This window comes from Apium graveolens, chromosome 1, assembly GCF_009905375.1.
Source record: "Apium graveolens cultivar Ventura chromosome 1, ASM990537v1, whole genome shotgun sequence".
NCBI classification, from domain to species: Eukaryota; Viridiplantae; Streptophyta; class Magnoliopsida; order Apiales; family Apiaceae; genus Apium; species Apium graveolens.
Window position 1 is genome coordinate 181298544 of NC_133647.1, and position 17368 is coordinate 181315911.

General features: G+C 34.8%; 2 protein-coding genes across 2 annotated transcripts in view; both read right to left on the reverse strand.

Moving 5' to 3' along the window:
- Positions 1 to 2448: 2448 nt before the first annotated feature.
- LOC141712617 (hyoscyamine 6-dioxygenase-like) lies at positions 2449 to 3250 on the reverse strand. Its single transcript, XM_074515625.1, has 3 exons — positions 3228 to 3250; positions 2783 to 3098; positions 2449 to 2682 (listed from the first exon to the last, which is right to left on the reverse strand). The coding sequence occupies exons 1-3, from the start codon at positions 3248 to 3250 to the stop codon at positions 2449 to 2451; spliced, it is 573 nt and encodes a 190-aa protein (XP_074371726.1).
- A 366-nt stretch (positions 3251 to 3616) lies between these two features.
- LOC141712626 (protein TIC 214) overlaps positions 3617 to 17368 on the reverse strand; it is a 14976-nt gene continuing 1224 nt past the window's right edge. Inside the window, 3 exon segments of the mRNA XM_074515635.1 lie at positions 3617 to 3802; positions 3804 to 3858; positions 3932 to 3986. Of these exon segments, the coding sequence (XP_074371736.1) occupies positions 3617 to 3802; positions 3804 to 3858; positions 3932 to 3986 (296 nt within the window).

The window sequence follows — 17368 nt, forward strand, 5'->3', positions numbered from 1 at the left end:
TCCAATTTTAAATAAAACATTAAAATAAGTTTAGCTGATATAATGTTATCATGTTAAAATTAAATTATATATATTATTCATTCGGTTTAAAACAAAATTATATTTACCCCATGCTAAAATAAAATTAAACAAAAAACTAAATATAATTAGCAGGATTTGAGTTGATATAACGAGCCTGAGGATAAAATAAAATTTGCTACCTCATGCTAAAACAAAATAATAAATATTACTAATCCATCTTAAAAAAATAATTGAACCGCCCTAAAAGAAAAATAAAATTTGAAATATAATACTTTTGTCTATATAATATGATCAAGCTAAAATAAAATATATAATCTATTCGATTTAAAATAAAATAATATTCACCTAGAGATAAACTAACATTGAAAACAAACTAAATGTAATTAGCTGGTTGATATAACGAGTCCGAGATTAAAATAAAATAATATTTATTATTGACAACGATAAAATTAAAATTAAATTTGAATTAAGATAATTTTTATATTATTGATATGTGTTAATTTAAAATTAAAGTCTAACTAATTTGTTGGTAGATATAATGTAGATTTAGAAGAATGATAATTAGATCCAACCCTAATAGCCGAAGTATTAAAATTTTGATAGTAGATATATATGATAAATTAAACCAAAAATAAATATGAATACAATTAGTTGGATTTTTTTATCGTAGGGAACCCGCAACCGCTACCTTCGAGTGCTGGATAAATCCCACGAGTTCATGCAATAGCCTGAAAATCAAGTAAACTTGAATTTAGTCGGTATACAACACTAAAAATAATTCGTATACTATTGATGTGAACTAAAACTTACCTTTTAATTAAAAGATAATTATCTTTGATCAACACACCTATAAATATCAATAAAATTACATATTTTAACTAGTGATATTTCTTTTTAAATTAAAATATCACTAATTTATACACGTGAATATTTAAAATTATTATCAATTTATATTATTAAAAAATTTTAATAAATAAATTTCAGAGTTTAAAATTTTCACTTTAAATTAAATTCAAAAATTACATAATATTATACAAAATCCGTTCATCGCACGGATTTTAAGACTAGTATAGATATGAAAGCCAAGATAGCAAATTCGTGCAAGGGGAGCGACTTGTCTCGTTCTTTCAGCCCAAACCTTGGATGCCTAAAATGGTGGGCTAGTGGGCTTTTCTTAAATCATGCGGATCGAGTATGTTACTCCTACTTACTGTTGTCAAAAAAGTTTTACTCCCAAGTCCCGTCTAAAAATAATTACCAAAATTTTCTCAAAAATGAGGCGCTAGGTTTCTGATTGGTTGATTGATCATCAAAAATATTTTTTTAATTTGCTAAATTCGATAAATTATTCAATTATTTAGAAATAGCCGGATAAATCGTAAAACGGTGTCTCAACCCATTACCTTCATTTTCGAAATCTAGACCAATATTTGGATATCACTTGAAACATATCTTAATTATGAGAAATTATTTGACCACGTCGCAACTCGCAAGGGACAACCTGCTTTCCTGAGCATGATTTTTGTGTATATATCGTAGTTGTTGAAATCGTAAACCATAACTAATCGATAGAGTTACTGATTATAAATTTATCACAAATTGAAGATTAATATAAGTGATAAATTGTAGTAAGAATTGGATAAATTCTAATAATATTAAAAATATTAAATATATTTATAACAAAAAAAATTTCAAAAATAATTAATTGTAATAAATTTATTAAATATATTTGAAAGAAAAGTCAAAACCTATGGAGAATTTTTGAAAAATTTGATAACTTATAAAAATGGTACTCTATAACTCCCTCCGTCCCGATGAATTCCATATATTTGGTTTGGGTACGATGATAAAAAAAAAGTAAACTGTTGTAAGAAAAAAATAAGGAAAATGGCTAAAGTGATAAGATCAATCAATATTAAATGTATAAAGTTATTATGGTGTAATTAATTTTTATATTATAAATTTTTTAATATTTTTGATAAGTTTTAATATGGTTAGAATGGAATGAAACATCTAAAAACAAAATGTATAAAAATGACGAGGGAGCGGTAAACAGAGACAGGATGCTTTAAACGTGAATTAATAATCCGGATTTAATATTAGTATGTTAACATTAACGTTGTTATGGCCTGAGGGCTGAGAGGCATAAACAGTAAACATATATGCAGCATAGTTATTTATGTACAAAAGAGGCATGGACTATTTAATATGTACTGAATGAAGTAAAAGCATAGCAATTGTAAATGCATTTTACAGCGTCATTATTTTGGTACTTGACCTTTTTCTTTTCATGGATCGATCTGAAGAACCCCGAAGAAAGTTGTAAAAGATGGCAATATTATAACTACAGTACAAGTACCAGAACCTTAAGTAAATCATACAACTTTTGGTAGAAGTAATGTACTATATGCAGGCAATTAAATGAGGTTATTCACGCTGCAAATCCTTGGTGTGAGTACCAAGAGCTCCAGACTTGCAGATAAATTCTTTGTACAGTGTTGGCTTATACTGCGCTGGATTAAGTTCAGTGACCAACGCTTGTGCAGGTTCCACAAAGCAGCTCGGAGAAGGGTTGATAAAAGCTGTAATGCTAAGCCTAGTTTCACTTGAATTCGTCACCACCCGATGTTCCACACTTTTTAACATCCCATTACTAAAAATCTGCATCCCCAACTCAAAGTTAATACTCAATCGCATTTCTATAAAATTAAATAATTCAGTCACTGTCCCAAAAATAAACATAAAAAAAGTCATGCATCACCTCTAACTGGTTGCCAATATTAACAACAAGTGCATTGGCCACAGCCCCAACAGTGATCCAGTTTCCGTCTTTCATGACTTGAAGGCCGGGAACATTACCTTGGTGGAGAATAGTTATGATGCTAGGGTCATGGTGTCTCCGTATTCCCAATGTTAAACTCGGATCAGGACATGGCGGATACATATTGGCTGACAGTAACTCAACTTCACTAATTCCGTCAAAATATCCCTTTTCAAGTCCCAATCCTTTGCATATCAAGCCAAGTATCGTCTTACCCAACTTGCTTACTTCTGTTAGATATGTTGATACGACATCCCTACGATTCACCAGTTGAATCAATTTAGTGAATAATTATGTGATATCATACATCCCTACGACATCCCAACTTGCTTATTTTATTTATGATTGAAGGTGATTTTTTTTTTTGATTGTTCCCCGATAGAACCCATTCAAAATGGGATCATACATTTTAGGCAAGTAATATTTTCGAGTCTTATCATTAAATAATCTAGTACTTTTTTCGAGTATATCTAGAGAAAAAATCCCGTATCTAGAGCCTCAATTCTATTTAAAAACTCGTTGTTTAAGTTGTTATTTTTGTGTTGGTTAGTATAAACCCAATGATCGTACGGTTCATCCGAAGAGAGTTTTTCTAGTGTGGGCAGGGACATCCTTCTTTGTATCATTTCTCCAAAAGTTGACAAGCTAGGCGGATACGTAAAAGAGATTCTTTCTTTTCCATCACTTCGGCATGTATAAAAAAAAATATTGTGACATTTCTTTTCTTGCAGCCCTTTCAAATCTATTATTTTGTATGTATCGTAATGGGCAATTTCATCGTTTATAATCGAAAAGAAAGGTCAGAAGAGGTTTTTCAAACCAGAAAAGGCCTTTATAAACTGGGCTATTGTTATAGCGTGTCTCTGTAAAGTGTAATTCATCCTTTGTTTTTTCCTTTCCATTCACTCGGATCTCTTCCGTTTCATTGATTTTGTCCGGATCCTCCTTTTTTTTCCGAAAAAAGGGAAGGAGAAGGATCTTCTTCGGTGGATCCCTCTTGTTCCTGTTTTAGTCCCCTTCGTTTCAGAATCTGTTTCTATTTCTAAATCTGTTTCTATTTCTAAATCTGTTTCTTCCTCATTTTCCTACCCTTCTTCCGTTTATGGGTTCAGTTTCTTAGTAAAAATAGGTGACAGTATTCTGCCTGTAACACCCCCAGATCCGGGGTCGGGGATCCGGGTCGTCACGGTCTTTCTTTCCACAATATCACTTCACTTAATTAATAATAATAACCTTATGCTGTGACCCCACACTAACACACACCACAACCCGTTATAGTCTCAGAGATGAAATTGAAATAAGTACAAGTCTTTGAATCCACAATTTAAAATTATTACAACCCAAAATGATTACTTGATAAATTTACAGTTAATTGCCATTATCTGCCACAAGTTATAATTATACATAATTGATTCTCAAAAATAGAATGCCTGATCTACCAATAGATCTACCTCTGCAGCTATAGCAGCCACAACATCATCGGGAAGACGCGGGACGCTTCCCACGCGCTTGCGCTGGGTCTGCTGGAGTCTGGCCATCTTTCCTAACTGTTGTTGTGTGATGAAGAAATAAAGCAAGAGTGAGCCTTACAGCTCGCAAGATAATATATAGTGATAACAATAATATAAGTATCTAAATGGATACTTACTAGAATCTTTTATCGTGTGTAAGATAATTACTAGTATATACTTACTAGTATATGAGCCTTCTCATAGTACTCATGAAAGTCTTGGTCAAAAGAAATGAACCAAGTTTGATATCTTAATGCGATGAAGTCGCAAAATATTCAGTATATATACATATATACTTTTCAAAATATTGGAAGTCCTCTTCCATGCATAATATACACAAAATCCCAGTGTATAACTGTATAAAAATATCGTTGCAAGGTGATCTCATATATCTAACCTTGTCTCAACGTTTTTCTGAAAATCTTTGTCATTCATAAGACAATTATTAATTAGATATAAGTTTAAAAGACGAGGTTACCAAATACCCCAATATACTTATATCTTTCCCAATACTACTTGAACTACCACCATTCAAGTTATAATCAGTTTCAAAAGTTCATCCCACTGATGAGACCACAAGATAAGACTTGAATAGATTCAATCTTTGAAATATTATTGAACGAAAAAGTTATGAGATACTTTATTTAGTCCCGATATATATATATCCACATATATATATCCCTTTAAACATTTCCTGGAATCTCTGTTATGCAAAGTATGAACAGAGTTTGAAACATCCAATGAATTTTGGAAAGGAAAAGAATTTTGGCATAAACCCGATATCTCGCTGATCAGGCAAAGATACCAATAAGTAACCTTTTCTACTAGTAGATGGACGAATTCCCCACTGGTCATCACCCTGGTCATAATTAAGACCTATGCTGGACTGCCACTCAGCCACTTATGCATTTGATGGACTCCCACTGAGCCACTTACACAATAATAGACCGTACCCCGGCCTGTCGCTTATGCCGACTCAATGAGAGGGGCTTACTTCCCGAACGTTGGGCAAGTAATCAATTCATTTACCAAATCTGCAACCTTGTTGCGAATATAAAATACACCACAGAGCCGGATTCCCCAGGTTTTGAGCGAGTATTTAAATCCCCTTTAAAAAGGAAGATCTTAAATATAAAAAAAATGAGTTTTGGGATCCGCTCTGACTTTTTAAAAAAAATCATTTTGAAGACTCGAAAACACTTTAAAGAGTGTTTGGAGTAAGGCTGATTTAATGAAGTAAATCAGTCCCCAGAATATTTAGAAAATGACTGAATATTATTGTTTTAAATAATATTCCCATAAAGAATAATCTTTATAAAAATAATTGAAGTAGAAGTATTAACTTATACTTGAAACGAGTATTAAATAACCAAAGATATACTTATATGAAAGTATTATCTTTATTTGAATAATCGAAAATAAGTTTGATTATTGACACCTTATTCTTTAATAAAATAAAGAATATACCTCAGCAAATAATCGGAGTCATAGATCCTCAAATGAATATTCAAAATAATATTCATAATAATATAAAAGAGTCATAAGTCCTCGAATGAATATTCAAATAATATTCAGATAAATAAATAAAAGGAGTCATAAGCCCTCGAATAATATTCGAAATAATATTCAATAATAAAATAAAGTTTCAAGTTATCGAATAAACCTTATTCGATTAATAGTTTGGAAAACTATAACCATATATATATATAAATAAATATCCATATCCATATATATAAAATCTACTCGGGATCCTCGACTCCCGGTTTTTTTTTTTGAAAACATTTTCACCTTTGAGTCCCTATACTAAGGGTATATGCAAGATACAACTATCCTCTAGCATAGGTATTATCAAATGAACCAACAGATATATATTTCAAGAATATGAAACAGGCATGCATATATACCATATCACATGCTACAATATATCGCAAAATTTGCTAATAACAATCATGCAATATCACAAGATAATGCATATGCATACATTTACATCACAACAACAGTGTATCGGATAGAATACTTGCCTGAGCGACTTGGGGGTGAGAAAGGCTCGGGACGAGTCTGATAACCTATAAACAACAAGTAAGTTGGAATTAAACCAAAATCACTTGTAAATCTATACTATAACTAACTTAGACTCTAACGCTTGTTTTGCGCTCACTGATTTGCTTAAGTCACTCGGGTACCCTCGGCTCCACCATTTTTAATAATTTAACCTTTACGAGTTTTAAAGCGATTCCTTCGCGAGTGTCTTATCAACTGCCTAACACACTTACCATAAATGTTTCATACTCCAATTAGTCCTTTAAGGTCTTTAACCAAGGTTTCAAAGTAAGGCGAGGGGAAATGTTTCGTTCGCGAAACGCCGTTACTTAAAACGGTCGTTTCTCCTAAACCGTGCATCGGAATCGAACGAACTACATATCAAAACGAAGCTCGTAACATGAGCTATCTAAACATGACAATGGTCAAAACCTAGCAGTGAGTTCAAGGGTTCTGATGTTAAGAACAAAAACAGTCTACGGTAAATCGGACATTACGACGGCTATGTTTACGCGATTTCCCAAATTTTAACCCATTCACAAACAACCCAAATCAACCTCAAATCCAACATACAACCATCCTCCATCCTTATCACATCATAACAACCCCAACAAATTCAATTTAACCATTCATACTTATGCTTAAACTTTACTTTAATCATTCTTAAGTTTCTTTAAATCAAAACCACAAAATTACCATTTCATTTCACTACCATTCCAAATCTCAAACTCTAATCATAACAACAACTACAATAACATCCTACTCATCAAAATCACCTTATAATATATATGAACCTAGGGTTTGAAAATGGTATACCTTCCTTGAAGTGGTGGGTTGAGCTAGGAAGCCTTAAGAAGCTTGGAGAAGCCTTAGGAAAGCTTGGATCTTCAAGAAAAACAAGAAAAAGTTCAAATTAAAAACTTGAAAACACTATTCATTGCCTTCTTCATTGATTAAATGGAGAAGCTAGAGAAAGAATTAATGGCTTAAACTCATGATATAGCCATAACTAAGCATAAAGATGGTTAGGGAATTTTCTTACCAATTAAGGATGCTTGGATCTTGATTTTGGAAATTTTTTTCTTTGAAAAAGGCAAAAAGCCGAGAGCTAATATGAAGAACAATGCCTTGGCTGATTTTTTTGATTTTTGATGAAATGATTTGCTAGTTGGTTGGCTTGGTTTTGTTTTTGATTTAGCAAATTACCACCTTGCCCTTGAATTTGTGTGGTCCTTAATCAACCACACCTCCCTTCTTCCATGTCATGCTTATGTCACCCTTATGATGTCATCCTCCCTTCCTTGTCTCCTTTCTATTGGTTGGATGACATCACTCCCATTAAACCCTTTGATTAGCTTCCTAATCGTTTGCCTAATGACCGCTGATCTGTTGTACGGTTCGCTTAACTTTCGTTCTCGTTTATCGTTTGAAGGATCATACCCGGGATCTTATTACTTAGGTTCCCTTAACCTTTCTCAATACGTTATATTCCTTTTTATGATCCTCTATTATAATCCTTTAATTTAAATCCTTTTTATCCTGTTACCTTATACTCAATTCTCTCCGTATCTTGTGGATTTCCGGGAAAAACCAAAGTGTTCGGAATTGGGTTCTGACGATATTTACATACACTTATATACTTCATATAGTACTAATAAAATCCCAGAAAATCCATATCAGAACCCCTACATAGTGTGGCATGAAAAGTTTTCTCGTTCAGCAAAAACACTATTCATAAGGGTTTCAAAATTTCTCAAAAATTGGGGTTATTACAGTCTCCCCTCCTTAAAAGGATTCCGTCCCGGAATCAGATAGAAAACAAATGGGAATACTTGCTTAGCATTACACTTTCTAACTCTCGAGTCAATTTTCCCACATTGTGGTTCTACCACCAAACTCTGCCTAGTTTGATAATCCTTCTCCTAAGCACTTGTTCCTTTTTCACTCTATAACCCTTCCTGGTTGCTCCATATAGGTTACGTCGGGTTGCATATCTATGCGCTCATATGCCTCTATTTATCTGGCATCTGAATTACACTTCCTTAACATTGATACGTGAAACACGTTACGACCTGCTACATGTTCGGGGTTAGGGCTAGCTCATATGCTAACTTCCCAAACATCTTAATATATCCAAGGGTCCAACAAATTGTAGACTTAGCTTTCCTTTCTTTCCGAACCTCATCAATCCTTTCTAAGGGATACCTATAACATTACTAGGTCCCCTATTTCATACTCTTTATCCTTTCGTGTGAAATCAACATACTTATCATGTCCATCTTGGGCTACTACCAGCCGTCCTCTGATTAGATCTATCATATCCTTGGTCCTTTGGACTACTGCGGGTCCGAGCATCTTGCGCTCTACAACTTCATCCTAACATAAGGGAGATCGACATTGTCTTCCCTCAAGGATTTCATAAGGCGATATCTCAATACTGACATATGATCTATTGTCGTAAGAAAACTCAATCCGTGTTAAGTGATCATTCTAATTTCTTTCAAGTCTATTGCACAGACTCTCATTATAGCTTTTAACATTAAAGCTTTTGCTTCTCAATACCCATTCTTTTCCAGTTCGTAATCGCTATCACCTTCCGTTCCTAATATTATACTGGTTATAATTTTGCTCGTTAGCGTTCTATAACCTTTTAATAACCACGTCAACCTTAGTATCACGAATGTGTTCCCATTCCGCATACTACCACCACTTTATTACTCCTTTTTCAGTTGTCTCTATTTTCCGGAATTTGATCAATCAAATAGAAGTAAAGGAATTTGTTGAGAGATCACTATGATCATGAACACTTGTTATATCGCATAGTTAGTACAGAAGGTGGCCAGCCTTTAGTACTTGACAAGCAATTAAACAACATGTGGTATCCTACTAGGCTTCTATCACAAAGATAGATAGTCATTCGGCAATACCTCCCCTTCTGGAAGGGTTGTTCTTCTCAGCTTACATGAAATGAAAAGAAGAGAAAAGAACGAACTGAAGAGAATTGTATATATGAAAAAATATACTGCCACAAAATATCTGGCTTGGAACCTACCTCTGAACTATAGAGGTTTGTCATAGGAGAACAAAACATATACGTATTTATATCAACATCAAGTATTATAGCATCGCATTTCACGTGCCTAAATATTTTCGCTATCCCGTCCATCATTCTATGGACCCATGCTCTTCCTTGAGCTTATACACAATTACCTTTGAAACTCCCTCGACATCGAAAATCGAATCTGGGATCTCATTCTAGACATCATCGTTACTAGAGTTCTATGCTTGCACTGCAACCTTCCTCATATAGTAATACGACTCTCTTTTCATAAGAGGGAATAAATATTCAATAGGTAGATACTCTACTTAATTAGTCTATCAATGATAACTTATACACTACCACGACCCGATTAGTGGTGCTCAATCTCAACACCCATTCCAATACAACTCTCATGGTTGTAATCAGCTCATTACTCGCAGAATCCTTGCTGCCTTACTCTGGTCCACCACTGACCTACTGTCATCATTCACTTTCCATGAAATCTTAATATCTAACCATACGGAGTCCATATATGTCATATCTAATTCTTCTAAGGAGTTAACATAATCACCATTCTTGATTCATGGAGTACACTCCTGATCCTGACATACATACATGACATGAAGCATATAAAATTTGCAGAAGAGTTTCGCTCAAAGCAACGATAGCAGGTTAATACCATTCTTAATCATATGCCTTCAATAGAAGACTTAACTCAAAGGTTTGTTTAGTCCTTTTTGAAATATGGTCCTGGCTTATCTCAAGATAGTATCTTCTGAGATAGATAGCCCGCTCATGGCGATTACACGAATTAAACCTTTACCAACTACTATTACGGCTGGGTATTGCACAGTCATCAGAAGGAATGTCAATCTTCCAAACCATAATACAACCTTCACAGTTTTAACCATTAACACTGTATTCTTTTGGCACAAGCGCCTATAATTATCCTCTTACCTTTAAAGTGTCGGCCACCTCTTTGGCCTTTCCTGATAGTAAAATTTCCTTACAGTCAATGTCACTTTAACCGTTTCCAAATAAATTTTCTACCTTATTTCAATCACAGCTTATGTGAAAATGCTTTTCTTTAATATCTGATGAGTAAGTAAATAAAAAAAAAATATCACCATTTTTCCATAAGTTATTGCCTCAGTCTTTAGAGGTTAATCACTGTCACGACTGACTCTCAATCATACTTAGAACATCTTTTATCTTAAGTCCTAATTGCCTAGAACAATTTCAACCTTTACTGGTTCGATCCATACTTTCTCATGGTTTAACACGTGCCCCACTTGGCATCATTATAATCATGTCATATTTCCTTTTATCAACATTTTTATTCTTGAGAATTTTGAATATTACCTTTTTCCTTATAAAACCTCTAAGGTTATCCTTCCATCGTTCCTCCTGTATTCCCTAGATACAGGGCATATCAAAATACCATTTACTAATACTAGAACCATTGTCTATATACTTCTGAAAAATTTCTCCACTGATTCTTAAAGGTTGTTGCTACCTTAACCCTTTCCCAATCATACTGTCAAAACTCATACTGTCCCTATTAAGGGTGAAGTGCAAACCTTTATGCATTCCCCTAGGATTCATTTTAAGTTACCGATGTTCTAGCCTTAATTCCACCTTTAAAAGGTACCTGCATCCATCCATGGATAAATCAAGTCATATATCCTTGACAGATTATCTTATTCATCATTCCCACCTCGATAGTCGATACCTAATTTCATAATAGCATCCTTATTCAAATTAAGGTCAATCCACATGGCCTCCAAAAGATAAAAATGGTTATCCGCTTTTCTTTCCTGATTTGGTAATGATCACATGGATGATCTGGAAGATATTGGTCGTGTTCAACGTGAACTTCTTCTTAATAAATCCTTATTTACTTTTGTTGTTTATCTCAACAGTCATCTCAATGTTGGGATATCTTTCATACCTGGCATCTCCCTTCCTGGGTATCAAGCCACTGGTCTTACACTTCACATTCTTGAAGGTCACTTCCTTCATCCAATTTTCTTGATTTCTTACTTTCTTGTCTCCTCAGTCTATCCGCGTCTCATTGTTTATCCTTCGAACTATCTCAAGGTTTCTTCGAATCCTCCCAACTTACAGGGGATAATATATATGTATCTCTTATGCCCTCAACCATCAATTTTAACTCATGGTGAATCACCCTCATCCTGACGAAGGCATACTTTTCTATTTCTATTGCTACGAGTCTTTAGGGTTTCCTCATACCCAACTCCCTTATCATTCCTCAAACTCTAATGCCTTTATATTCCTTTCCACTTCAATTCCTTTTTATTTTCCTTTCTCTTATCATTAATTCATGAACCAACACAACATAAGCATAGATTTCAAACGTCCCGTCATTCTGGATTCGTGTCCTTAGAACGAATCTTGACAACTTTTTACAACTTAGATTCACAATTCATCATACTCGTCCGCCTTTGTTCTGGCTCTAAAGCTTTTACGCTATCTCCATAACTTTGGGCAGTACCTTCCTGAAAACAATTGACTGAACTTTAATCAGTTTATTATAATCTCTTGCTCCGTGCCTTCCTTGGCCTTTCACCAGCGGGTGGCCTCTCTCTTAGGAGGGTAAGTGATAAAAATAGCCTTTTGTGATTCGTCAATCATTTAGAATCTCAAATGATTCCTCTATTTCCTTTAGCCAGGCTCTTGCCTCGACTGGGTCAGCTTGTTCCTTGGAACTCTGAGAGCTTAGCGATTTAAAGGTCCTGAAAGAATTTCTCACCGCACTGTCTCCTCAGGGTGGTGGTTGGGGATAATAGTCTAAGTTCTTTTTAGACAGGTCCATGAATTGCCGTATAGGAGTACCGTCTCGGGTCTCCTTTCCTTACTCGACTTTCTGTTTCCTTAGTATGAAATGTTTCATCCTACTCCCCATAATTGGGGTCATCTTTTAATTTAAAATCCTCATTTTCCACTCCATTATGTCATGGGTTCCTTCTATCTTGATGGCGACCTCCCTGACTATCACGTTCAGGGTTTGCTCTAAATCTTATTCCTCAAACTATGGCTCTCAACTAAGTTCTCATCCTTACGCTCTTGAACTTTTGGAACCCAAATTCTATAGGAATACCTCATTATTCCCTTATCATCTTTCTCGATATTAATCTTTTATCTAATTGTTGGCTCCCTGCCTTCATTCATAACTTTTTCTGGCACAATATGATCTTTTCCAATAATTCGGGCTGTATTGCAATCTTAAACAGCTTTTCGGTACCGGCTCCGGTTACCTTCACTTCTATTTCCATTTTCTCAAAATCTCTTATAAACTCTCCAAAAGACATTATCATCTTGAGTCTCTCCTTTTTACTAAGGGCATCAGCCACCATATTGGCTTTCCCCGAATGATAAAGAATCTCCCAATCATTATTCTTGATTAGCTCTAACTACCTCCTCTGGCATATGTTGAGCTCTTTCTACGTGAAAATGTACTAGAGCACTTATGGCTTAGGTAATTCTTGCACTTCTCTCCATACAAGTAGTGCCTCCAATCCTTAGGGTAAAACTATTGCCACGAGCCTAAGCTCATGAGCGGGGATATCGAATTTCATATTACCTTAATTGTCTTGACATATACGCGATTACCTTACCGTGCTGCATAAGCACGCACCCTAAGCCCTTGTGCGAAGCGTCACTATACTTCACAAAATCTCTTTTTCCATCCGGCAACGCCAGCATAAGGGCCATCACCAACCTCTGCTTCAGTTCTTGAAAGCTGTTCTCACATTTCTCTGTCCATTCGAACTTCTCAGTCTTACGAGTAAGCCGCGTTAAAGGGGCTACTATCTTTGCAACTAGAACGAACCTCCGGTAGTGACCGGCCAATCCTACCTCTGGTAGTCGACCAAACCATGGTCATCAATTCATCAGTGGTCCTTTATCCAATCTTGTCAGGATCCTCCATGGGATCCTCCTCAACAACTATCCCTCTAGGACAACATCCTCAACCGCTACATCCTCAATATCAACATCATCCGGTCCTGCATTAGGACACTCTATCGGATCCACAATCCGATCTCCAATTAGTAATAAAACATCATCGCGCTGTTGCTCCTCAACCTCAGGGTTCGGAGTCCCGCTACCATATACGATAACGAACTGCGCTCCTATCACGATATTTATAAGGGTTCCCATAAGGGTTTTAACTGTCAGTACTACGTTAGGTAGTCCGACTATGAACTTGGCAAGAGTTCTTATTATCTTAGTGAACTTATTATCTTAACGTCCCATCATCTCTGAGGTTTATAACGCTTAGCTCTGATACCATTTCTGTAACACCCCCAGATCCGGGGTCGGGGATCCGGGTCGTCACGGTCTTTCTTTCCACAATATCACTTCACTTAATTAATAATAATAACCTTATGCTGTGACCCCACACTAACACACACCACAACCCGTTATAGTCTCAGAGATGAAATTGAAATAAGTACAAGTCTTTGAATCCACAATTTAAAATTATTACAACCCAAAATGATTACTTGATAAATTTACAGTTAATTGCCATTATCTGCCACAAGTTATAATTATAAATAATTGATTCTCAAAAATAGAATGCCTGATCTACCAATAGATCTACCTCTGCAGCTATAGCAGCCACAACATCATCGGGAAGACGCGGGACGCTTCCCACGCGCTTGCGCTGGGTCTGCTGGAGTCTGGCCATCTTTCCTAACTGTTGTTGTGTGATGAAGAAATAAAGCAAGAGTGAGCCTTACAGCTCGCAAGATAATATATAGTGATAACAATAATATAAGTATCTAAATGGATACTTACTAGAATCTTTTATCGTGTGTAAGATAATTACTAGTATATACTTACTAGTATATGAGCCTTCTCATAGTACTCATGAAAGTCTTGGTCAAAAGAAATGAACCAAGTTTGATATCTTAATGCGATGAAGTCGCAAAATATTCAGTATATATACATATATACTTTTCAAAATATTGGAAGTCCTCTTCCATGCATAATATACACAAAATCCCAGTGTATAACTGTATAAAAATATCGTTGCAAGGTGATCTCATATATCTAACCTTGTCTCAACGTTTTTCTGAAAATCTTTGTCATTCATAAGACAATTATTAATTAGATATAAGTTTAAAAGACGAGGTTACCAAATACCCCAATATACTTATATCTTTCCCAATACTACTTGAACTACCACCATTCAAGTTATAATCAGTTTCAAAAGTTCATCCCACTGATGAGACCACAAGATAAGACTTGAATAGATTCAATCTTTGAAATATTATTGAACGAAAAAGTTATGAGATACTTTATTTAGTCCCGATATATATATATCCACATATATATATCCCTTTAAACATTTCCTGGAATCTCTGTTATGCAAAGTATGAACAGAGTTTGAAACATCCAATGAATTTTGGAAAGGAAAAGAATTTTGGCATAAACCCGATATCTCGCTGATCAGGCAAAGATACCAATAAGTAACCTTTTCTACTAGTAGATGGACGAATTCCCCACTGGTCATCACCCTGGTCATAATTAAGACCTATGCTGGACTGCCACTCAGCCACTTATGCATTTGATGGACTCCCACTGAGCCACTTACACAATAATAGACCGTACCCCGGCCTGTCGCTTATGCCGACTCAATGAGAGGGGCTTACTTCCCGAACGTTGGGCAAGTAATCAATTCATTTACCAAATCTGCAACCTTGTTGCGAATATAAAATACACCACAGAGCCGGATTCCCCAGGTTTTGAGCGAGTATTTAAATCCCCTTTAAAAAGGAAGATCTTAAATATAAAAAAAATGAGTTTTGGGATCCGCTCTGACTTTTTAAAAAAAATCATTTTGAAGACTCGAAAACACTTTAAAGAGTGTTTGGAGTAAGGCTGATTTAATGAAGTAAATCAGTCCCCAGAATATTTAGAAAATGACTGAATATTATTGTTTTAAATAATATTCCCATAAAGAATAATCTTTATAAAAATAATTGAAGTAGAAGTATTAACTTATACTTGAAACGAGTATTAAATAACCAAAGATATACTTATATGAAAGTATTATCTTTATTTGAATAATCGAAAATAAGTTTGATTATTGACACCTTATTCTTTAATAAAATAAAGAATATACCTCAGCAAATAATCGGAGTCATAGATCCTCAAATGAATATTCAAAATAATATTCATAATAATATAAAAGAGTCATAAGTCCTCGAATGAATATTCAAATAATATTCAGATAAATAAATAAAAGGAGTCATAAGCCCTCGAATAATATTCGAAATAATATTCAATAATAAAATAAAGTTTCAAGTTATCGAATAAACCTTATTCGATTAATAGTTTGGAAAACTATAACCATATATATATATAAATAAATATCCATATCCATATATATAAAATCTACTCGGGATCCTCGACTCCCGGTTTTTTTTTTGAAAACATTTTCACCTTTGAGTCCCTATACTAAGGGTATATGCAAGATACAACTATCCTCTAGCATAGGTATTATCAAATGAACCAACAGATATATATTTCAAGAATATGAAACAGGCATGCATATATACCATATCACATGCTACAATATATCGCAAAATTTGCTAATAACAATCATGCAATATCACAAGATAATGCATATGCATACATTTACATCACAACAACAGTGTATCGGATAGAATACTTGCCTGAGCGACTTGGGGGTGAGAAAGGCTCGGGACGAGTCTGATAACCTATAAACAACAAGTAAGTTGGAATTAAACCAAAATCACTTGTAAATCTATACTATAACTAACTTAGACTCTAACGCTTGTTTTGCGCTCACTGATTTGCTTAAGTCACTCGGGTACCCTCGGCTCCACCATTTTTAATAATTTAACCTTTACGAGTTTTAAAGCGATTCCTTCGCGAGTGTCTTACCAACTGCCTAACACACTTACCATAAATGTTTCATACTCCAATTAGTCCTTTAAGGTCTTTAACCAAGGTTTCAAAGTAAGGCGAGGGGAAATGTTTCGTTCGCGAAACGCCGTTACTTAAAACGGTCGTTTCTCCTAAACCGTGCATCGGAATCGAACGAACTACATATCAAAACGAAGCTCGTAACATGAGCTATCTAAACATGACAATGGTCAAAACCTAGCAGTGAGTTCAAGGGTTCTGATGTTAAGAACAAAAACAGTCTACGGTAAATCGGACATTACGACGACTATGTTTACGCGATTTCCCAAATTTTAACCCATTCACAAACAACCCAAATCAACCTCAAATCCAACATACAACCATCCTCCATCCTTATCACATCATAACAACCCCAACAAATTCAATTTAACCATTCATACTTATGCTTAAACTTTACTTTAATCATTCTTAAGTTTCTTTAAATCAAAACCACAAAATTACCATTTCATTTCACTACCATTCCAAATCTCAAACTCTAATCATAACAACAACTACAATAACATCCTACTCATCAAAATCACCTTATAATATATATGAACCTAGGGTTTGAAAATGGTATACCTTCCTTGAAGTGGTGGGTTGAGCTAGGAAGCCTTAAGAAGCTTGGAGAAGCCTTAGGAAAGCTTGGATCTTCAAGAAAAACAAGAAAAAGTTCAAGTTAAAAACTTGAAAACACTATTCATTGTCTTCTTCATTGATTAAATGGAGAAGCTAGAGAAAGAATTAATGGCTTAAACTCATGATATAGCCATAACTAAGCATAAAGATGGTTAGGGAATTTTCTTACCAATTAAGGATGCTTGGATCTTGATTTTGGAAATTTTTTTCTTTGAAAAAGGCAAAAAGCCGAGAGCTAATATGAAGAACAATGCCTTGGCTGATTTTTTTGATTTTTGATGAAATGATTTGCTAGTTGGTTGGCTTGGTTTTGTTTTTGATTTAGCAAATTACCACCTT